General features: G+C 38.2%; 2 protein-coding genes across 3 annotated transcripts; both read right to left on the reverse strand.

Annotated features, from left to right (window-relative positions):
- Nucleotides 1-1,206: 1,206 nt before the first annotated feature.
- Nucleotides 1,207-6,822, reverse strand: LOC145803079 (uncharacterized). Of its 2 annotated transcripts, XM_082896429.1 has the most exons (10): nucleotides 6,689-6,822; nucleotides 6,365-6,600; nucleotides 6,089-6,295; nucleotides 5,908-5,997; nucleotides 5,749-5,835; nucleotides 5,296-5,664; nucleotides 5,115-5,198; nucleotides 1,761-1,997; nucleotides 1,626-1,640; nucleotides 1,392-1,461 (listed from the first exon to the last, which is right to left on the reverse strand). In XM_082896429.1, exons 2-9 carry the CDS (start codon nucleotides 6,455-6,457, stop codon nucleotides 1,626-1,628), a joined length of 1,182 nt encoding a protein of 393 aa, XP_082752555.1. In that variant the 5' UTR covers nucleotides 6,458-6,600; nucleotides 6,689-6,822; the 3' UTR covers nucleotides 1,392-1,461. The 2 variants fall into 2 exon arrangements, with proteins under 2 accessions (XP_082752554.1, XP_082752555.1); XM_082896428.1 differs by having other exon boundaries at nucleotides 1,207-1,640.
- LOC145803080 (uncharacterized) lies at nucleotides 6,790-15,455 on the reverse strand. Its single transcript, XM_082896430.1, has 3 exons — nucleotides 15,310-15,455; nucleotides 7,323-7,545; nucleotides 6,790-7,236 (listed from the first exon to the last, which is right to left on the reverse strand). The coding sequence occupies exons 2-3, from the start codon at nucleotides 7,537-7,539 to the stop codon at nucleotides 6,896-6,898; spliced, it is 558 nt and encodes a 185-aa protein (XP_082752556.1). The 5' UTR covers nucleotides 7,540-7,545; nucleotides 15,310-15,455; the 3' UTR covers nucleotides 6,790-6,895.
- Between the last annotated feature and the right edge of the window lie 7,732 nt (nucleotides 15,456-23,187).

A 23,187-nucleotide genomic window follows, 5' to 3' on the forward strand; every position in this document is an offset into this window, starting at 1 on the left:
TTTCTTTTTTTTTCCAAGAAAAATTCACTTTAAATTGATTAAAGTAGGCAATATCAAATGTAAATAAACTATATCAATTGTGAAATAAGATTAAATCTTTGTGTTATAAATGGGATTTGAGATAGATCAAGAGAGAAGAAATTGAACATAGCATACTGTGTCAAGGCAATAATGTTGCTTGTGCTCAATTTGTTAGGCAATGAGTTTGACTAATTTTTTTTATTTTATTTTAGGTGCATTTGGAAACTGATTAATATAGTTCAAAAATCAAATCATCATTGAAAAAGTATAAAGGATAAAAAAAAAAGTAATATTAGGGATTATCAAAAAATGTCATGAAATGATTCATGAAGATTTTTCATCCCTTGATTAATGTGTGACTTTTTCTTTATATGTAATTTAACGATAAAAAATATTTCATGATTATTTTTATAATTTTTTTTTCATGAAACCTAACATTGTTAAAAAAAATAAATCCAACTCATATAAAAAGTTAAAAGTTGGTGTTTAGCGAAACAGGAGTAGAATGGTGGAGGAGAGCAAGAGAGTGGGAAGGATGAGAGAAAAGACAAACGAAGAGCCACTACTAAAAACTTGACTTTTTGCGACGGTCTCAAACGTCGCAAAAGGTCCATATATCGTCGCAAAAGACTTTTTGCGACGGAACAGCGACGGAAAATGGGGGGTGGCGGAAAGGGGCGTGACAAAAAGTATTTGCGACGGTTATAAACCGTCGCATTCTTGTTGCGACGGCTAATCAATAGTTTTTGCGACGGTTTCGCCTGACACAAAAAAAGGGGAAAAAACGGCATTTTTAGTGACGATGTTGATTGCCGTCGCAAAAAACCTTTTTTAGCGATGGTATTTGCCGTTGCAAAAGGTATTATTAGCGACGGTCTAAAACGTCGCCAAAAAAGTAGTATTAAGTTAATACCGTATTGGCAACAATTTAAACCGTCGCAAAAGATTTATTTGTGACAGTTGAAACCGTCGCAAAAGTTTGGAACTATTATGTATATGCGCCAGGTTAACCCGTCGCTAATAAAATATAAGGAAATGAGAATTGCATTAGCGACGGTTTATTATTGTCGCAACAAAATTATTTTTTATAAAATCATATTTTATTAAATATTTCCTATACAAATTATTAATATTTTTAAAAATACATCCACATCCACATCCACATCCACATCCACATCCACATTCAAAAAATCATATATATACCAAGAATAATATATGTACCGTGTAACAATTGTCAATCAAATATTATTTACAAAAATATATAAAATAACTTCTAACAATACTAATAATTTTTGAAATTCAAGAACTCAAATTTTTAGTATCGACAATAGAAATAAAAAAATAAAAAAATAAAAACAAATATAATGTAGCTTGTTTTGATATCAATAGTAAGCTCCCATATCGATATGCGAATATATCACGTACTCAAAAGGTTTGCATCTGCAAAAAGAAACAAAAAAGAAAAAAAAAATCATCATTTACAACATAATTATTTTCAAGCTTACAGAAAATGTAAAACATTTGATATTTTTTTCAAAAAATAAATAAATAAATAAATAAGATTGTAAACTCTAATATCGATATGCGAAGATATCATCACGTACTCAAAAGGGTTGCACCTGCAAAAAAAAACCAAAAAAAAAAAATCATTTACAATATAATTAATTTCAAATTTATAGAAAATGTAAAGCATTTGATATTTATTTCGATAAATAAATAAATAAGATTGTAACATATACATGAATCGAGCGCCACACAATGTATCTTCCCACAGCTTCTCCAACTGTTCTTAGACATCGGGAAGTTGTTTCCAAAACAGCGTTCGGCTTGTTCGCTTTTAAAACAAAAACTTTGCAAAATCCAGGTCCAATTGGAACTCCATCAATTTCACACAACGGATCAACACTAATAAGAAGTCCCTCCGCCAACTGGACTCTTGGTATTATAGAACTCTCCAAAGAAACTTTAATTACATCCTACAATGATGATAATACTATTAAAAATAGGCAATGATTGTACACAATGAGCTATAATCTATAACAACTTTTTATTAACGGAAATTAGGCTTTAGATTGAAAATCGGGAATCAGTTTCGAGTTCCGTCTTATCCTACAAGTCATGTGTGCCTAGTATGTTGTGCGTGTCAAGTTTCGTTCACATCCGAACCCGTTTGAGCATTTTAGTGTGTCAACCGGTTTGAAAAAGAGTTATTAAGTAACAACTTTTTATTAACGGAAATTAGGCTTTAGATTGAAAATCGGGAATCGGTTTCGAGTTCCGTCTTACCCTACAAGTCATGTGTGCCTAGTATGTTGTGCGTGTCAAGTTTCGTTCACATCCGAACCCGTTTGAGCATTTTAGTGTGTCAACCGGTTTGAAAAAGAGTTATTAAGTAACAACTTTTTATTAACGGAAATTAGGCTTTAGATTGAAAACCGGGAATCGGTTTCGAGTTCCGTCTTATCCTACAACTCATGTGTGCCTAGTATGTTGTGCGTGTCAAGTTTCGTTAACATCCGAACCCGTTTTAGCATTTTAGTGTGTCAACCGGTTTGAAAAAGAGTTATTAAGTAACAACTTTTCATTAACGGAAATTAGGCTCTAGATTAAAAACCGGGAATCGGTTTCGAGTTCCGTCTTATCCTACAACTCATGTGTGGCTAGTATGTTGTGCGTGTCAAGTTTCGTTAACATCCGAACCCGTTTGAGCATTTTAGTGTGTCAACCGGTTTGAAAAAGAGTTATTAAGTAACAACTTTTCATTAACGGAAATTAGGCTCTAGATTAAAAACCGGGAATCGGTTTCGAGTTCCGTCTTATCCTACAAGTCATGTGTGCCTAGTATGTTGTGCGTGTCAAGTTTCGTTAACATCCGAACCCGTTTGAGCATTTTAGTGTGTCAACCGGTTTGAAAACCAGTTATTAAGTAACAACTTTTCATTAACGGAAATTAGGCTTTAGATTGAAAATCGGGAATCAGTTTCGAGTTCCGTCTTATCCTACAAGTCATGTGTGCCTAGTATGTTGTGCGTGTCAAGTTTCGTTCACATCCGAACCCGTTTGAGCATTTTAGTATATCAACCGGTTTGAAAAAGAGTTTTTAAGTAACAACTTTTTATTAACGGAAATTAGGCTTTAGATTGAAAACTGGGAATCGGTTTCGAGTTCCGTCTTATCCTACAACTCATGTGTGCCTAGTATGTTGTGCGTGTCAAGTTTCGTTCACATCCGAACCCGTTTGAGCATTTTAGTGTGTCAACCGGTTTGAAAAAGAGTTATTAAGTAACAACTTTTCATTAACGGAAATTAGGCTCTAGATTAAAAACCGGGAATCGGTTTCGAGTTCCGTCTTATCCTACAAGTCATGTGTGCCTAGTATGTTGTGCGTGTCAAGTTTCGTTCACATCCGAACCCGTTTGAGCATTTTAGTGTGTCAACCGGTTTGAAAAAGAGTTATTAAGTAACAACTTTTCATTAACGGAAATTAGGCTCTAGATTAAAAACCAGGAATCGGTTTCGAGTTCCATCTTATCCTACAAGTCCTGTGTGCCTAGTATGTTGTGCGTGTCAAGTTTCGTTAATATCCGAACCCGTTTGAGCATTTTAGTGTGTCAACCGGTTTGAAAAAGAGTTTTTAAGTAACAACTTTTTATTAACGAAAATTAGGCTCTAGATTGAAAACCGGGAATCGGTTTCGAGTTCCGTCTTATCCTACAACTCATGTGTGCCTAGTATGTTGTGCGTGTCAAGTTTCGTTCACATCCGAACCCGTTTGAGCATTTTAGTGTGTCAACCGGTTTGAAAAAGAGTTTTTAAGTAACAACTTTTCATTAACGGAAATTAGGCTTTAGATTAAAAACCGGGAATCGGTTTCGAGTTCCGTCTTATCCTACAACTCATGTGTGGCTAGTATGTTGTGCGTGTCAAGTTTCGTTAACATCCGAACCCGTTTGAGCATTTTAGTGTGTCAACCGGTTTGAAAAAGAGTTATTAAGTAACAACTTTTCATTAACGGAAATTAGGCTCTAGATTAAAAACCGGGAATCGGTTTCGAGTTCCGTCTTATCCTACAAGTCATGTGTGCCTAGTATGTTGTGCATGTCAAGTTTCGTTAACATCCGAACCCGTTTGAGCATTTTAGTGTGTCAACCGGTTTGAAAAAGAGTTATTAAGTAACAACTTTTCATTAACGGAAATTAGGCTCTAGATTAAAAACCGGGAATCGGTTTCGAGTTCCGTCTTATCCTACAACTCATGTGTGCCTAGTATGTTGTGCGTGTCAAGTTTCGTTAACATCCGAACCCGTTTGAGCATTTTAGTGTGTCAACCGGTTTGAAAAAGAGTTATTAAGTAACAACTTTTCATTAACAGAAATTAGGCTCTAGATTAAAAACCGGGAATCGGTTTCGAGTTCCGTCTTATCCTACAAGTCATGTGTGCCTAGTATGTTGTGCGTGTCAAGTTTCGTTAACATCCGAACCCGTTTGAGCATTTTAGTGTGTCAACCGGTTTGAAAAAGAGTTATTAAGTAACAACTTTTCATTAACGGAAATTAGGCTCTAGATTAAAAACCGGGAATCGGTTTCGAGTTCCGTCTTATCCTACAAGTCATGTGTGCCTAGTATGTTGTGCGTGTCAAGTTTCGTTAACATCCGAACCCGTTTGAGCATTTTAGTGTGTCAACCGGTTTGAAAAAGAGTTATTAAGTAACAACTTTTCATTAACGGAAATTAGGCTCTAGATTAAAAACCGGGAATCGGTTTCGAGTTCCGTCTTATCCTACAAGTCATGTGTGCCTAGTATGTTGTGCGTGTCAAGTTTCGTTAACATCCGAACCCGTTTGAGCATTTTAGTGTGTCAACCGGTTTGAAAACCAGTTATTAAGTAACAACTTTTCATTAACGGAAATTAGGCTCTAGATTAAAAACCGGGAATCGGTTTCGAGTTCCGTCTTATCTTACAAGTCATGTGTGCCTAGTATGTTGATATCCGAACCCGTTTGAGCATTTTAGTATGTCAACCAGTTTGGAAAAAAAGTTACAAAACGACAAATTTTGACAAACGACAAGTTTTCAAATTGTTTGAAAGTTTACCTCTTCATTTGGTGGTGGTGTATGTGGGTTCTCATCGGCGTCATAATCCGTAGGTTCACGGTGTCCACTCAATGCATCCGGTACCTATGATATTCATGGTATTCTTTGTTAATCGTATTTATATTCAATGATACAATTGTGCTATAATTAGATATTTATAAAATATTTATTTATACCGAACCTGTTTGTTGTGATTTGTACTCCCTTCGTGGGACACAATAGCCAACATTTCAGCTTTCATTTCTTGTATCTGTGTCGAAAGCTCTGTTCGCATCTCCTCCCTCAATTCCTCTCTAATCTCATCTCTCAGCTCTTGTCTCAACTCCGTACGAACCTGCTTTGTGATATCGGCAACAATCGATGACTGAGATCCTGACTGTGATGACTTAGATTTATCTCCATACACCATGCTCCAAGGCACATCCTTGCCGTAAGTACGACAATATCCATGCCCATCTTCACCGACCACATCGTGGAAAACACTATCTCGAGCATCTTCGGTAGTGCGGTAATCTTCAGGCAACATGGACAATTGGCGCTCAAACTCATCCTATAAATTAAAATAACAAGTACATATAATTAAGTAGTTCAAACAAAATCAAATATAAATACAAATTTAAGGATTTGAAAATACCATGGTTTGCCTAACATCAGGGTCAGTTTGATTGCATGTATATTTCCAAACACTCATTTTATCCGTGGGCAACCCTTCAGCAACCATCTGAAAATTCAAAAATTAATTATTATCGCAGTAATTTACATTCATATTAATATCTACCTAAATAATATATACCTTCCTTCGAATCTGAGTGAATGAAGTACGTCCTGTCGTATGATTAATATAATGAAAGGAACGACTTCTAGCATTGTGGATTGCAATGTCCTATAAAGTTTGCATAAATGTAAGTCGTAAGTATACAAAGTTAATCATTTTTCTGTAGATACGTGCTTTATAATTAACTTATTTTATATACCTCTACTTTCTTAGTCTTCCAATAATCAACAAGATCATACCACTGTTCTGGAACAATTTGCGGAGGCACCATGTCTTTGATATTAGTATGATCCTTGTTAGGCTTAAAATACTTATTCTTGATCTTGCTTTTGTGATCCTTCCACAACTCATTGCACTTTTTCAAGCAACGTGGTTTGTACCCCTCCGGACAAATTTGTAAATTATCCTACAGTACAATTTAAATCATTAGTTCAATTAATAATATAATTGAACAGTTTAGTAAATATGCTTTTACCTTAACATCTGCCCATATTGACTCAAGAACATCAATAGGCACTTCGGTCCAATCAACGTACGTAAGAGAAACAATGTTCCCATTACGTACCATGAACCCAAGTTGGCTAGTTAACTTAGACTCATTATCTCCAGTAGGATTGAAGTCGGCGTCGAAATCAATGGCCAACTTCTTGCCCGTACCCCAATCTTTAATGCCTTTCGCAAATCCTCGACCTCGGGGGGAAGATAAAGAACCTGTAGGGCATGTGAGGAGTAATGGAAAAAAAAACACATATTACAAAAATTGATAATAAATAACTTGTAGTTAAATTAACGTAATTACCTGAGTTGACTTGTGAATCAGTCGCTGGATTTGGAACACATTATAAGAATAAACAAATTATATCAGAATATAATAAATAACATATAAATAAAAGCATAAATTAAATACATGAAAACAAACCTATACCTGAGGTGGGATATGAAGAAGTCGTCGGTCCTAGCATATGAAATTAGAAAGCTTATGTATAGTGAAAATGAAATAATTTAATTAATATAATTTAAGTACATAACAAATTTCTATACCTGTGGTGGCCTGTGAAGACAACGTACGTCGAGACAATTGTGATGATGGTGGTGGTTGTATCGGTGGCTGTGATGGTAGTGGTGGTGGCTGTATCGGTGGCTGTGATGGTGGTGGTGGCTGTATCGGTGGCTGTAATGGTGGTGGTGGCTGTATCGGTGGCTGTGATGGCGGTGGTGGTTGTATCGCTGGCTGTGATGGTGGTGGTGATTGTGTCTGCATACGCAAAACATCAGCCATAGTGCGAGAGGGGTTATTAAGCTTCCTCTTCCGTGTACCTGAGGTGGGATATGAAGAAGTCGTCGGTCCTATCATATGAAATTAGAAAGCTTATGTATAGTGAAAATGAAATAATTTAATTAATATAATTTAAGTACATAACAAATTTGTATACCTGTGGTGGCCTGTGAAGACAACGTTGGACGAGACAATTGTGATGATGGTGGTGGTTGTATCGGTGGCCGTGATGGTAGTGGTGGTGGCTGTATCGGTGGCTGTGATGGTGGTGGTGGCTGTATCGGTGGCTGTGATGGTGGTGGTGATTGTGTCTGCATATGCAAAACATCAGCCATAGTGCGAGAGGGATTATTAAGCTTCCTCTTCCGTGCCATAACAAGCTGTAACAAATATAATTGAAAATATAGAGAATAGTTTGGAGTTAATAATGTAAATACAAAACAAACATAATAAATAAATTGGAAGCACATAAAATTGTTAAATAAAGTAACATGCCCAAATATGCAAGTCATTAAAGCATGAAAATTTACTGTGCCATTACAGAATCCAAAAATTATTACAAAATATCTTAATTCTCTCTTATTTCAACATCAACAGTTTCTCCTTCTACGACTTCCCTCACCCAACCAACTTCTTCATCACGGACCATTATATTTTCTTCTAATTGTTGACTCATGTATGGCTCAGTTTCTGGATCAGTAGAATACATATCAAATAAACCCCTTTGAGACATCTTCACAACCACTTGCCAATCTGATTCTATAGGGTCTGCAACATACCAAACTTGCTCAGCTTGGGATACCAAGATGAAAGGTTCGTTGGCGATTTGATCATCTCGATACAACAAATGGTTGAAGTTAATCAACGTGAATTTGAAATTATCTTCTTTCTTACCCCGAACATTGTCTATCCAGTCACACTTGAACAATACATACTTCATTGCATTGGTATACCGGATTTCAATGATATCTGTCACTTGTCCATAATAGTACACAGCCCCCACACGAGGATTTTTGTCCTTCCGGCTTGCATAACTAATAGTATCTGCTTTCAAAGCTACACCAGAATTTTGACTGGCTCGACGGTCATCCATAGACTTGACCCGAAAACGGAACCCATTAGTTATGTAACCGGTGAACCTTCTTGCTCCGGTATGAGGACCATTTGCCAATGTATGAATCTCTTCGGAAAATATGGCATTATCAGTCCTTCGCAAAGTGTGAACCTATTTAAAACATGAAAGCAAATTCAAAACGCAAATCGACCTAAGTTGTAACCTATAGGTAGATTTGTCCATACATACATGTTCTTTAAACCAAGTGTGAAAAGTTTTGAAATGTTCATTTCGGAGTTGATGATCATCAGCACGAGGCATTTTCATCTTAAGTTCTTCAAGGTGTTTCCTATATACGTTGAAAAATTATCAATTACAAATTAATATTTGAAATGTAATAAAAAACAAAAAAAAACTTGTCAAATATTGAATAAGCGGGGTACCTACTTTAGGAATGGTTCAACTGCTTTCGTATTGAACAAGATATATCGATGACACTGTACATAAGAAGTATGACCAAGGTTGAAAGTTGTGGTTTCACCAACAGCACGACCCATATTAGCTGCACCATTGTAGTTCCTTACAGGCCGATTCAATTTAGTTTCCACATCATTCAGATATTGAGAGCAAAAATTCATGCATTCTTCCATGAGATAACCTTTAGCCATTGAACCTTCTGGATGAGCCCGATTACGTACATATTGCTTTAAAGTAAGAAGATATCTCTCGATTGGATACATCCATCGAAATTGAACCGCTCCAGCCACCAATGCTTCATCAGCTAGGTGTATAGGCAGATGCTCCATTATATCAAAAAAAGCTGGTGGAAATATTTTCTCCAAATGACAAAGTGTTAGTGCTATACGACCTTGGATATTTGCTACATCTGTTTGACGACTTACTTTGGAACACAATTGTCTGAAGAAATTACTTAATTCAATCAAGGCTTGAACAACATTCGTAGGCAACAATCCTCGTACACCCAAAGGAATAAGTTGTTGCATCAGAATATGACTATCGTGGCTCTTTAGACCCGAAATGCTTTTATCCTGTAATCGTACACGACGAGAGATATTTGATGAATACCCGTCAGGAACTCTAACGTCCTTAAGCATTTTCAAGAACAAATATTTCTCATCCTTGGTCATTGTGAATTGTGCTGGTGGCAAATAAGCTTTATTCATCCCTCTTGACTGCAAGTGTAGGGGTTTTCTAATATTCATTTCTTGCAAATCGCGCCGAGCATTGACATTATCCTTGGATTTCCCTACAACCCCCAGTATTGTCCACAATACATTGTCACACACATTCTTCTCTATATGCATCACATCAAGGTTATGTCTTATTAGATTGTGCTCCCAATATGGCAATTCAAAAAAAATACTCTTTTTTTTCCAACTATGAGTGCGAGGTCCAGCTTTCTCCCTTTCCACTTGTCTCCTATGCCTCTCTTTAAGGTCATCCAGCCTGTATTGGGTTAAGATACCCTCAGATTCTACTTGTAGCAAAATCTCTGATCCAGATAACAATCTCGGTTTGAGACTCAATTCCCGAGTACCATCAAATGATACTTTATCCTTTCGAAATTTATGACCATTAGATAGGAATCTACGATGACCTAAATATGAATGTTTCCTACCATGTTTCAACCAACACGATCTAGTTTCCTTATTGCAACATGGACATGCATATTCTCCTTTCGTGCTCCATCCTGACAAGTTTGCATATGCTGGAAAATCACTAATTGTCCATAACAAAGCTGCATGCATTTGAAACATTTGATTTGTTGCTGCATCGAATGTAGAGACACCATCAGTCCATAGTTCCTTTAACTCCTCAATCAACGGTTGCATATACACATCAATTTTGTCACCAGGTCCTTTTGGGCCATCGATAAGTGTAGACAAAATCAAAAATGGTTGTTTCATGCACATCCATGGCGGTAAGTTGTATGGAATGAGAACAACAGGCCAGGTGCTGTGAACTATGTTCATCGATCTGAATGGGTTAAAACCATCAGATGCTAACCCAAGCCTTACACTTCGACAATCATCAGCAAAGTCAGTATTTCGACGGTCAAAATCTTTCCATGCAAGGGAGTCAGCAGGATGTCTTAAGACACCATCATCTTGCCGTTCCTCTGCATGCCATTTCATGAGCGTGGCCGTTTTCGATGACATATACAACCTCTGCAATCTTTGTTTCAAAGGGAAATACCTCATTTGTTTAGAGGGTATCTGTTTACCGCCTCCACGAGGAACATTTGAACTATCAACTCCATTTTGTTTCCACCTAGAACTTTTGCATATGACACATTCATCAAGATTGATGTATTCATTTCGGAACAACATACAACTATTGGGGCATACATCCCACGTTTCATATGTGAAGCCCAAATCTGTAGTGATCTTTTGAGCTTTATAGTAAGAATCAGGAAGTTTCGCACCCTAAGGGAAAGCTTCATTCAACAACTCAAGTAACATGGTAACAGAAGTGTCACTCCACTGATTTAGCACCTTCATATGTAAAAGTCGAACAATGAACGACAAAGATGTGAACTTCTGACAACCCGGATACAATTCACTCTGAGCATCCTTTAAAAGTTTGAAGTAATTTTCAGTCTCTACATCTGGACCTAACTGCGGATCAGTTGCAAGTGGTTCTGCTACATTGGGATTAGTTGGTGCCTGTGGTTCATCACCTACAACACTTGTACTAGGAACTGAAATACCAGTAACATCGTGTATCATTCCCACCATATCATCCCTAATGTTTTCATTCACTAAGGCTTCATTATCTCGGTTACCATGCACAGAAGTATACGACTCTCCATGATTAATCCAATGTTTGTATTTGTTTAGAAAGCCATTTGAAATCAAGTGCTCTCGCACACTATCTCGGACAAGATGATAGCGATTCTCGCATTTCCTACATGGACAACAAATCATCGAACTTGTAGCCCTATTGGTGTATGCAAACACTAGAAATCGATCGATCCCATTCATGTATTCTCTCGACATCCTATTTGGCAAATCAATCCAACTCTTGTCCATTTTGTTTACTTCTCCTAAATATATATTCTGTATACATGAACATGCATATTAATTAACCATAACAACAATTCTAATATTTTATACATCATAAATGCACACATTCCAATAGGTGAGCAAATATATCATGGACAAAAATGCAAACATTCCAATAGGTGAGCAAATATATCATGGACAGAAATGGAAGTTAAAGATGGAAATTTTCATTATGATTAGATTGTATCATTACCAATAAAAACCAGACCACGTAACAATTCAATGCATCAGTCACCAAAAAATAATCTTAAAAGTCACAAACCTATATGTAAGAAGGTGATTCACATTAACAACATTTCTTATCTCAAGGTGATTAGGTTACTATTGTACAAATATTAAAAAATTCTATTTGAAATTTTTTTTTGGGGAGACACACATGTCGATCACTTAAACACATAAGAAACACATATTAAGTTTGGACAAAATAACTTGGGATTCAATGATAAAAAGAAAACCTATGTATATTAATATATTTATAACTATTATTCTATTGGAATGCTTGTATTTAACAAACAATGTGAATGTTGTTTTACCAACTTTCCAAGACACCCTTAGCCTAATTCCTTGGCTTGACCACAATCTCAAGTTAATGTTGTGTTTTATAATGTATAATGAACTCTGTATATCACTTAACTAAATGATATGAAATTATTGGTGGCATTCATGGACCAAAACAACCCAAACCACACAAAGAAAGTGCTGCAGGAGTTTTCCTCCTTGCTAATAAATATAACATATTGTCAGTAATTTGGTTTTTAGCATTTAATCAAAACTGATCAGTCAAGATTTATTTATATTACTTTAGCTACAGTTTTAGTACCTAAATTGAATAGTGCAGCACTTGAAACAGAATTTTTCAGCATATATATTATAGTTTTCAGCACTCAGAGTCACTTCCAGCACTTAAACACAACATTCCAGATGCCGTGAGGATTTCATCAGCATACAAAAAAGTCAATATTTCAGGGGTGCTTCTAGTTACACCCAATTAATATCTCATTACATCCATATGTACAACACTTACTTCATAAAGTACAACTTTAACAATGCATAAAATGAGTGTAATGAGAGATTTTTATTGTGTAAATAGAAGCTCCCGTATTTCAGCTTTGACCAGCGTATAAGCTATAATTTCAGCAACTAGTCAATTTATTGTAGCTTTTGAATAAATTTAACACTATACTGTTTCAGCTTGTAAACTTTGTTCCTGCAAATATAATCAAGGTATTAACATACAAAGACTATTTCAGCATTTAACAATAACTTTGTACAGAAAATTTCTGGGCTTTTAGTTTTAAATTCACAATTTCAGCATCTACTTTCAGTTCAACAATTTAGGCACTTGACCCAACTTTCAAATAAACACTAATCACTATTTAGAGAAGTTGTTATAGGTTCTGAATGACTGTTCGACAGCTAAAAATCATGGTTTTTAATCCATAGAGAAATTACAGGTTTTTTTTTTTTAGCAACTTGATCATAAAAGAACAAAATACCAAAACTTTAACTTACAACAACCTCGTACTTATAAACAAAACATGCGCAAACCATATTATTCATCTTACCCAAACATCCACTCATGCTACTGTATAACAAAAGCAATCAAACAATATAAAATAGAACCAAATATTAACCTTAGCTTTACAATTTAAAAATATAATATGAACTATTAGCAAGAACTCCTCTTAACTCAAACCAATTTCAAAGTTGAATTCCAAGCAACAACAGTTCCTTTACTCATGGCTTGGTAACATTCAGATTTCTTGGAAGTATTTAGATTTTACTCCAAAATCCAGTGGGTTGCTCAAGAATTAACCCTTATAGTCTTAACCAAAGCTTAAAGCATGTGCCAGAACAAGGCTAAAGCCTAAGGAATTTAAAACAAAATAGGGGTTTTTGTGCACTGCCTTCACATCTCTTGTTTGTTTTGGCCACAACACCAAAAGACAAGTTTCACACATTTTGTACCCATTTAACAGTTAACACATTAACTTGTTGAATGAAAAATGCCTATCACTACATTTTTCTGAAGTTGTGAGAAGAACTAGGAAATTCACAATTCTAGTTTTCACCAGGGCTGGCCCATTTGTAAAGCGGTTGAGATAGTTGCCAAAGGCCTTAATTTTAAAAAGGCACCAAAATTTTCAAGTTACTTGCTAAATGCTCCCCAAAAAGAATTCTAATAGAAAATATTTATCAAAAAGAACAAAAAAAAAAAAAAAACCTTACTCAAAGGCCAAGGGAAAAAAAAAAAAAATTGAGCTTGCCCAAAGGCCCCTAATAGTAAAGTCTGGTAAACATCATTCTTTCCAAAGGCCCTCAATATTAAATCATAAAAAAACTATTCTTGACCAAAGACACTCAATACTAAAGCTTAAAGAAACTTTCCTTAAAAACTCTCATCATCCGAAGACCCCAAATAGTAAAGTCCGATAATAATTCTCATTGTTCAAAGGCTTTCTATAGTAAAGCTTAAAAAAACTTCCTAGACCAATAATAAATGCTTAAAAAACTGTCATTGTCCAAAAATCCTGATAAAAACAAAACCTCCTTCTCCAAAAAGACTCCTAATAATAAAGGTTGGGAATAATCCTCAATTTTAATTACAAGAATAGAAGAACAAAATAAATTTTACATTAAATATGTTTTAAAATAATAATAATAAACATATTATTGGGATATAGAAAATGGTCTCACATAAAAATTTCACCTTAGGCCTTGTCAAAGATTGGGATGCTCCTGATTGTTTTCACTGTTGCGCTACAGCAACCACATCAGCGCCACCATTACCCTTATGGTAGCCACCCCTGTTACTTAAAACCTTGAGTTGAACAGACAAACAGTGGAACAAAAGCACCATGGAACGATCTCTGTTGTACAAAACAGGAAGGTGGGTTGGGAATTAAAAAAATGTGGAGAATTGGAACAAAGCTACGATGGTAAATGACATCTGCAACTTATTTCAACTAGCTATTCATTTGAAAGGAGAAAATTTTGGGTTTGCCAAAGGTGCCCAAAATTGTACGTGAACTCTTGAATCTTGGAAAAGTTTCTAATTCTAAGAGAGAAAACCAGGTCTCTGATTATTAAATGTGTCAACTGGCAATGGTAGGACTAGATTATGCTTTGATCTTTGGTTTCATAGAGGTCCAGGTCCAATATATCAAATAGAGGTCCAGGTCCAATATATGGAGACAGACTACTATACAAGACAGGCCTAGGCAGTGCCACTTCTCATCAAACTCATGACATTGGTCTTTCCATATGATATATCAGTTTGATTTTCTTTCAATTTGTTTGTTCTCTATAAATATTCATCAATGCATGTTGTTCTCTTCAAACTGATCACAAAGAACTCCAAGCACAACTTCACTCAACTCCTACCTTTGCCCTAAAATTCTACTCTGGTCCGGTCCCAAATGGCTGCTTTTCATACTAGTTTTGTTCCATCTCTGATTTTATTGCTATCATTTTCAAACATCCAGATGAGCTGGGCTGCTCGCAAAAATTCTTTTTGCCTTGTTTTATTGATTTTATCTCTTTAGCGTTCTTCAGCATTGATTTCAAGATTTTCATTGTCTTGAATTAATACTATCCATTTCCATTAAAGAAATTACAATAACAGAAAAAAGGGGAAAAAGTTTATGCCTAAAACTATCTTCCAAGTAAAAAACAATTACGGTGAATGGAGGAGGTTCAGTTGCAAATGAACACACAAAATTAATTGATCACGAGCATATATTAACACTTCCTATGGCAAAGCCAAAAACCAAGTCTATGGCTTATCACAATGCAGAGCCGAAATCAAACACACACCAACACAAAATCAATATTCGCACAAATCAAACACACACCAACAGAAAATCAATTTTCACACAAATCAAACACACAAACATTTGAACTGTTCTATTCTTAATGAAAAGAGTTTCAATGAATTGATGAGCAGGGAGAAATAGATGATAGAAGGCCAGAGGAGAGAAGATGAAAGAAAATAAATGCTATACCTGGATGCCGGAGGGAGAACTAGAGTGGCGCTGTTGTTGCCGCTGCAAGACAGACAGAATGACGACTGGGTGAGAGGGAGGGTCTGCGTGAGCAAGAGCGAGAGATAGAGTGACGACTGGGTGAGAGGGAGGGTGAGAGGGAGGGAGGGAGGGAGAGAGCAGTGAGATTAGGTGAGATTAGAGTAGAGTATCGAAGGGAGAGAGCATGAGATAGAGGAAGGGTTTTTTATTTTTTTTGATTCCAACAAATTACAGATAATTTGGGGATTTTGGGAAAGAGGCAGTGGGAGAGAATTTTGGCACCAATTTAGGAATACTATTTGCGACGATATTAAGGCCCGTCGCGAGTGAATGAGAAAAAAAAAAGAAAATTGCGACGGATTGCCAAAAGAGCGTCGCAAAAAAAAAATTAAACCAGAAAAATTTTGCGACGTTCAACGTGCCGTCGCAAATAACCTTACTTTTTGCCACGCGCCTAGTTTTTCCGTCGCAACAAAAATAATTTCGCGACGTCATTAAATACCGTCGCAAAAACATGTTTTTTGCGACGGCACTTTAACCGTCGCAAATAGTTCCGTGGAAAATGCCCCATTTTCTAGTAGTGAGCAAATAAATCTTTGGCGTTTTCTTTCTAGAGAGAGAGAGACTAGGAGGATGCACATGTAGAGAGGGAGAGAGAGGGTATGATTTGTACAAAGATAACCAAAAGACTAGTACAAAAGCTACGCTGCGCCTCTTCCTTGCGCAAAGGGAGAACAAAGGACATGTGTGTAATAGTATGGGTGACACTAGAGAAGAAGCAACAAAATGGAGAGAGAGAGAGAGAGAGAGAGAGAGAGAGAGAGAGAGGGAAGGGATTATAGGGGATAGGGGATAGTTTTAGAGAGAGAAACAAAAGGGGGAGAGAGAGAAACAAAGAAAGAAACTCTGAATTAGAAAAAATGAAGGATAACAGAATCCCAAAACCCTTACTCCAATCACGCTGCTTGCACTGATATAGCAAACAAAAACCCTCATGGTCAATTTCACTGCACATGTATATCTATATATATATATATATGTATATATCTATATCTATATCTATATGTATGACATGAAAAATACTGTAATAAATTTAAAGAAGCACCAATGTATTTTCATGGCAATAATTTTTTTTAAAAAAATTGACTTTTTACCAACAAAAAAAAAGTGCACATGGAAAGGAATCAATCTTTCATTTTTTTTTATGAATTTAATTTTTTAACATTTTAACTTTTTCTTATAATTTTTTAATTATTTTCCTAAAATAATTTTTTCATAATAATATATGTGGTATCCAACATATTTTTATTGCCTAACAGTTGTATTCATACTTTTATGTGTTTTTTTTTTCAAAGACAATAAGATAAATAACTTTGTAAGTCAAATGAGAATTGTACGAGTACGAAATAATCTTCTCGTATAATCCTGTTGATCAAGTTTGTGCTCCTCCAAACGTCGTCACTTTACTCCTTAAAAACACAAACGTGAGCTAGCCGGCGGGTGTGTGCCGGATACCTCTCTGATGCCTAAGTCAGCAAAATAGACAAATAGACAAAAAGCTTTGTGTATTTGGGAATCAAAGTTGTGTTACCTCTACATATGTTATGTTGTGAGATTTTATAGGTTCCGCATAGCACAATCCTAGTAGGACTCTTATTCCCCCATGTAGAGTCCTCTTAGAAATCACACTCCTGAAAGATAATACTTATCCCTCAACACCCCCCTCACTGCTTAAACCAAGTGAGATGGTTTTACTACGGTTGGATGACAGCATGACCGAGCTAACACTAGCCTTTTGTCATACTTAGTCCAGCACCTTCCCAACTATATGACGTAGCTCGGTTCTCCTCATACTTGCACCTTGGATTGGTCTGTCGAGACCGACCTAACCGCAGTAAGCTTTGACTGAGCTAACAAGAGCAAGGTTCACCATAAGAAGCCCAAATACCTCGGTTCTAAATACCATGACCGAGCTAATTATCACCATACTGACCGTGGTAACCACAACTACAATTGGACCGAGATAACTGCAAGGTCCTTTCACTCGGCCCTTTCTACCGCGTCCCACAGAACGGCCCATTACTACGCCTTGGTCTAGCTCGGCCCTAATGCACATAAAACTCCCTCTCAATTGCCCCTTAATTCCGTCTGCGTAGCATGATTGGGATTACCTCTCTATCTGCCGAGCTAAAAAGTGAACTTCAACCGAGCTAAATTCACACCGGGCTGCTGATCTGTCCGGTCAAAACGTCTTTTCAGTCGCTGTAACTGAATCGCTTTCTATTTTATGGACACGTGGCTAGCTCTCATTGGCCCAGCGTAGCTGTCACACCGTCTTCGTACTCCGAAAAATTTCAACAGTCCCGCCCAAACTTATGCCTTACACAAAACAAAACCCTACTCTTCGAACAAAACATATCACTATTCATCACTTCTCTCTCTACCTTCTGAGCCTCCATTTTTCCTCAACACTGCATCTGCTAAGCTTGTGTTTTCTATTGGTGCCGTTTCCATCTTCGATTCCAAGATCTTTGAACTGGTATGTGGCTCAAACCTTTTTCTTTTTCGTTCATTTCGTATTGTATTGTAATACATAGCATAGTATATATGTTTCCCAAAAACACTTTCTTGTAGTTTCCATGGGAAATAACCACTTCATTCCAAAAACCATCTAATAGACCCACTGGATTCACAACCAATCTGAGAAATGATGCTTTTGATCCAAAATAATATTTCAACCGAACTAGCAACCTGTTTGTACTTAACGTGTGCACCCAGCCGAATTAGATAAGTTTCAATCGGTCTAAGAACCTTCTGTTTCTTTTAGCCGAGCTAGGAAACCGTATTAGGTGCACATACTTCTGAACTAGAAAGCCTTAACCAACGACCGAGCTATAACTTGGGGCGAAATCAACTCTCTGACTTAGTCAAAACCGAACCAAGAATGCTGTACGCTAAGCTATAACCAGGCTACGAACCCCTCGTTCTACTTAGCTGAGCTAAAGTCCTTCACTTCAACCGAAGCTAAGAATGGATAGTATCCCACGTAGCTGAGCTAGGACTCCATTTATTTCGCCTTTGTTTCTTTTAGCACGGTCCAACGATCTATGCTTAACACCTTTCTTTTTCACTTTGCAGACTTAGGTTGGCCAGGCACTCCTTTGAACACTCAACCGAGATACTCAACATCATCTCAACCCCGAGCTAAATTATACATAATTTAAGCCCACAAGGGGAAGTATCGATTTTTAGTGAACTCTCTAGGGGCTATAGCCGAGTTCCAAAGGGACTACAACATCCCCGATGATGTTCATCTCAGTTTAGCCGAACTAGACACCATTCCCTGGGGAAAACCAAGCTTCGTCCCTTTCAACGTCATATCCATTATAGAGGCTAGTCTCTGTTTTCCCGTTCAGCCTCTTCTTTGTGAATTCTTTAGACAAACAAGACTTTGCCCTACCCAGCTTTCCACAAATTCGTACAGAATCATAAATGGCATTGCCAAGCTGAATCACCGGCTTGGCCTTAACCTTGGTTTAGCCAAGCTATTCCACCAATACTCCCTTGGCTAGAATGAAGATGGTTGGGTACATTATCTAAGAATAAGACGCCGCCGAGAAAAAATAATAAAGAACACCCCAGGCAAAGATGTAAATGACGATGATTTTTCTGGGTTTCTAGGAATTTTGAAGACCAAGAAGCCCAAATACCAGGAGACCTGATTAACTGGAATAAAGGAGTAGCCGGTATATACACCTTGGCTTAGTTTTGTGTGTTCTTTACCCTGTTTATATATTTTGCACCGTGCTAACCGTTGCTTTTTTCCTTATGCAGACTTGAACCATCTAAAGTCGCGGTACAGTTACCCCAATCTTGACGCACTCCGCGCCGCACTAAGATATCACGATCGAGGTTGGGCCGAGCTACTCAAGTTTGAACCAACATACAGATACAGTAGCAGAAGGAAGACCAGGGTGACAGATTTCCTTCTGGAACCCTCTCCAGAACCAGATTTGACACTACCTCAAATCAATTTGATCCCGTTAATTGCAGAACAAGAAATGGCCAAGAAGAGAGTAGTAAGGGCCCTCATCACCGAAACAAACCAAGCCGAGGTACCACAAGCCGGCCAAACACAAGAGGCCGTGGTAGCCCTTCCAACTGCTCAGCCTTCATCATCTCAGCTAAGCAAGCGTGCTTGGACTTCCACAACCGAGCCATGCCTTGTTGACGAGGATGAAACCGTGCTTCCCCAAACCACGCCACCGAGCCCACAGCATGAGCGTTCTAACCGAGCTAGCTCCTCTGAGTGGGCCCTGAAATTATCATACTGGAACCGAGCCATTAGAGACACAGATTCAGTGGTGGCAGACAAAGACCACACACTCGCCTTCAACTTGGCTAAGAGCGTGTGCTTGCCCCCTGACATGGAACACCATGACCATCTCACCGAGCTTAAAGCCATCTGCTCGGCCACCAAATCGATGGTGTTGGAGAGTACTCTTTCCTTTGTTTTTCTATTTTGTGCATCTATTTGCTCGGTTCTCACTCGAAATTGCTTACCGCCCTCTTGCAGGCTATGCAGAAGAACCACATTACACATAAGCGTGTGCTGGAGCTGTGCAAGACGACAAGGCTGGCCGTGGCTGAGGCCGATAGTAAGATGGCCGAGCTAAACGAAGCTAAACAAAAAATGGACGAGCTTCAATCAGAAGTCGCCTGACTCACCCGGCTAGTAGATTCAGCAGATGCGGAGAAACAAAATGCCTTGACCGAGCTGAAGGACCGTTATCTGCGTGAGCTTGCTAAAGTCGAGAAGAAGAAGAACACTGAGATAACCGAGCTTGAGAAGAAGATGGAGGACGCGGAAGACCGCGGTTACAAGGAAGGAGAAACCACATACATCTTGCAGTGTGAAGCTGCCAAAGACATTTTCTTTAAGTGTGGGCGGAAGGCAGCGGTCTTGAAGCTCGGTCAAGGGGATAAAATCGAGATATTCCAGAATCCCCCTCCTCACTTCATCCCGAGCTACATGGCAGAGTATGCTAACGCCATTCAACAAAAATTTCTTCAAGTTGAGGAAGAAGAAGCATCTCCTGAACCCAACAATGCTCCAGTTGTCGCCAATGATCCCGTTATTCAGTCAGCTCGGGTGGAGCCTCCGGTGGAAGACTTGGTTGAAAATGTGACTGAGCTACCTGCTAAAACCGGGCTTCGAGTTGATCTGGACGCGGATCTGGACGACCTTTTTGCTTGATCCTATATTTTATTCTTTTTACTTTTGGAAAGAATGTGTAACCGGGCTAAAGTCTCACTTCTTGTAACTTTGACTTTAACTTTGAATGAAATCTTCTTTTGTTTTCCTCAACTGTTTGTTCGGTTTACTCCATACATTATTTCCTACTATGATTTGTATTCAGTATAATATTTTCTAGCCGAGATACCTATCTCGGTCCTAACCTTGTAATCTATTTGGTCATACCTGCCAACCTCTTCAGCCTAGGTTTTTATCTCGGGTGGAGAGTACTAGAAGTTGGTTATTCCAGCCAACAACTGTTCAGCCTAGATCCTTATCTCGGCTGGAGAGTACTAAAAGTTGGTTATTCCAGCCAACCACTCTTTAGCCTAGATCCTTATCTCGACTGAAGAGTACTAAGTGTTGGTTTTTCCAGCCAACCACTTCAGCCTTGATCCTTATCTCGGCTGAAGAGAGCTCAAAGTTGGTTATTCCTACCAACTTAGCGCTAAGTGTTTGGTTATTTCTGCCAACCTTCTTCATTCTTGATCTTGATCTTGGCTGAAGAGAGCTCAAAGTTGGTTATTCCTGCCAACTTAGAGCCAGAGTGTTGGTTATTCCTACCAACCTTCTTCAGCCTAGATTATGATCTTGGTTGAAGAAAGCTCAAAGTTGGTTATTCCTGCCAACTTAGAGCCAAAGTGTTTGGTTATTCCTGCCAAACTTCTTCAGCCTAGATCCTGATCTTGGCTGAAGAGAGCTCAAAGTTGGTTATTCCTGCCAACTTAGAGCCCAAGTGTTTGGTTATTCTTGCCAAACTTCTTCAGCCTAGATCCTGATCTTGGCTGAAGAGACCTCAAAATTGGTTATTCCTGTCAACTTAGAGCCAAGTGTTGGTTATTCCTGCCAACTCTGCTTTCATTGCCCCTAGCTTACTAAGACTATTTTTACAAAAGAAAACAATTTATGCTAAAAAGGAAACTACTTGTTTTATTTGAAAAAAGAAAAACTACAAGTATGTTTAAAGAAAAGCTAAAAATAAAATAGTTTGAGATTAGCCGTGTTCCATGGCCTGAGAATGGCCTTGTTATCTTTATCTTCCAAGTGGTATGCTCATTTTCCTGCTAAGCCAACCACTTTGTATGGACCTTCCCAATTAGGCCCTAACTTGCCATCTCCGGGTACCAGAGTATTTCCCATTACTTTGCGCAGCACCCAATCTCCAATCTTGAATTGCCTTGGATGTACTGTTTTGTTATATTTTCTGGATAACTCTTGCTGGTATAAGGCGATGTAAACCAGTGCTTTTTCTCTTCTTTCTTCTGCAAGGTCGAGTTCCATTGCTATGGCTTCTCCATTTAAGTCTGGGTCAAAATTTTCACTTCTAATAGTGGGGAGGCCAACTTCTAGTGGGATTACTGCTTCCATGCCATAGGCCAAGGAAAAAGGTGTTTCTCTAGTAGACCGCCGAGGTGTGGTACGGTAAGCTCATAAAACATGAGGGAGCTCCTCAGCCCACTTGCCTTTTGCTGTCTCCAGCCTTTTCTTCAATCCATCCAAGACGACTTTGTTTGATGCTTCCGCCTGGCCATCTGCTTGGGGCTATGCTGGTGTAGAGTTATAGAATTCTATCTTGTTCTCCTCACAAAAGCCTCTAAAAATTTTGCCATCAAACTGAGTGCCGTTGTCTGATATTAGAGCCTTGGGTATGCCGAACCGAGTGATGATATTCTGCCAGACGAACTTCTTCACATCTTTCTCTTTTATTGAGGCGAGTGCTTCTGCTTCCACCCATTTTGTAAAGTAGTCTGTTGCCGCAAGAAAGAACTTTCTGTTGCCGGGCTTTGTTGCAAGTGGTCCTACTATGTCCAAGCCCCACATTGCGAAGGGCCATGGGCTAGTTAATGGTAGAAGCTCTCTGGCTAGTTAATGTATTTGGTGTGCGAACTTCTGACATTTCTCGCACTTCTTGATATACTTCTCTGAATCTGCTTGCATGTAAGGCCACCAATATCCTTGCGAAATTGCTCTGTAGGCCAATGATCTTCCCCTTTGGTGGCTTCCGCATACGCCTTCGTGTATCTCGAACAAGAATGCCTCGACTTTGCTGGGATGGACACATTTCAAGTAAGCTCCTGTGAAGGATTTTTTGTACAAGGCCATTGATGGGGAGAGCCAAAATCGCTGTGACTTTGCTCTGATCTTGTTGGCTTCTTTCTTCTCTTCAGGTAAGACGCCGTCTTTTAAGAATACTATGATGGGATCCATCCAGGAAGGGCCTAGTTCGGCGCAACATACCTTAGTTACTTCGGGTTCTTCAATGCTTGGTCTTGGTAGGAAGTCGATTAGTAATGGATGTGGGATGGATGTATCTGCCATCGAAGCAAGCCTGCTAGCTCGTCTACTCTGTTGTTTTCTTCCCGGCCGATCTGTTCTATTCGCACTATTTCGAATTTCATGATTTCCCTTCTGACTAACTCTTGATACTTTGCCATCCTCTCATCTTTTGCTTCGTAGTCGCATGAAATCTGGTTTATTACTAGCGGGGAGTCACTGTAAACCATTAGCTCGGTGGCCTACATGAAGAGTGCTGATTTTAGGCCTGCTAAGAATGCTTTATA

The sequence above is a fragment of the Camellia sinensis genome, chromosome 11 (genome assembly GCF_055761805.1).
Source record: "Camellia sinensis isolate YWXY chromosome 11, ASM5576180v1, whole genome shotgun sequence".
Lineage (NCBI taxonomy): Eukaryota > Viridiplantae > Streptophyta > Magnoliopsida > Ericales > Theaceae > Camellia > Camellia sinensis.

Excerpts from the sequence above, each read along its gene's own strand:
- LOC145803079 (XM_082896428.1), bottom strand. The coding sequence starts at position 6,457 with ATGGTACGTAATGGGAACATTGTTTCTCTTACGTACGTTGATTGGACC. Across the intron at positions 5,836-5,907 it reads TCACTCAGATTCGAAGGAAG|ATGGTTGCTGAAGGGTTGCC; the intron begins GTATATATTATT and ends TTGAATTTTCAG. Across the intron at positions 5,665-5,748 it reads CTGATGTTAGGCAAACCATG|GATGAGTTTGAGCGCCAATT; the intron begins GTATTTTCAAAT and ends TTTAATTTATAG.
- LOC145803080 (XM_082896430.1), bottom strand. The coding sequence starts at position 7,539 with ATGGCACGGAAGAGGAAGCTTAATAATCCCTCTCGCACTATGGCTGAT. Across the intron at positions 7,237-7,322 it reads GTCTTCACAGGCCACCACAG|GACCGACGACTTCTTCATAT; the intron begins GTATACAAATTT and ends TTCATATGATAG.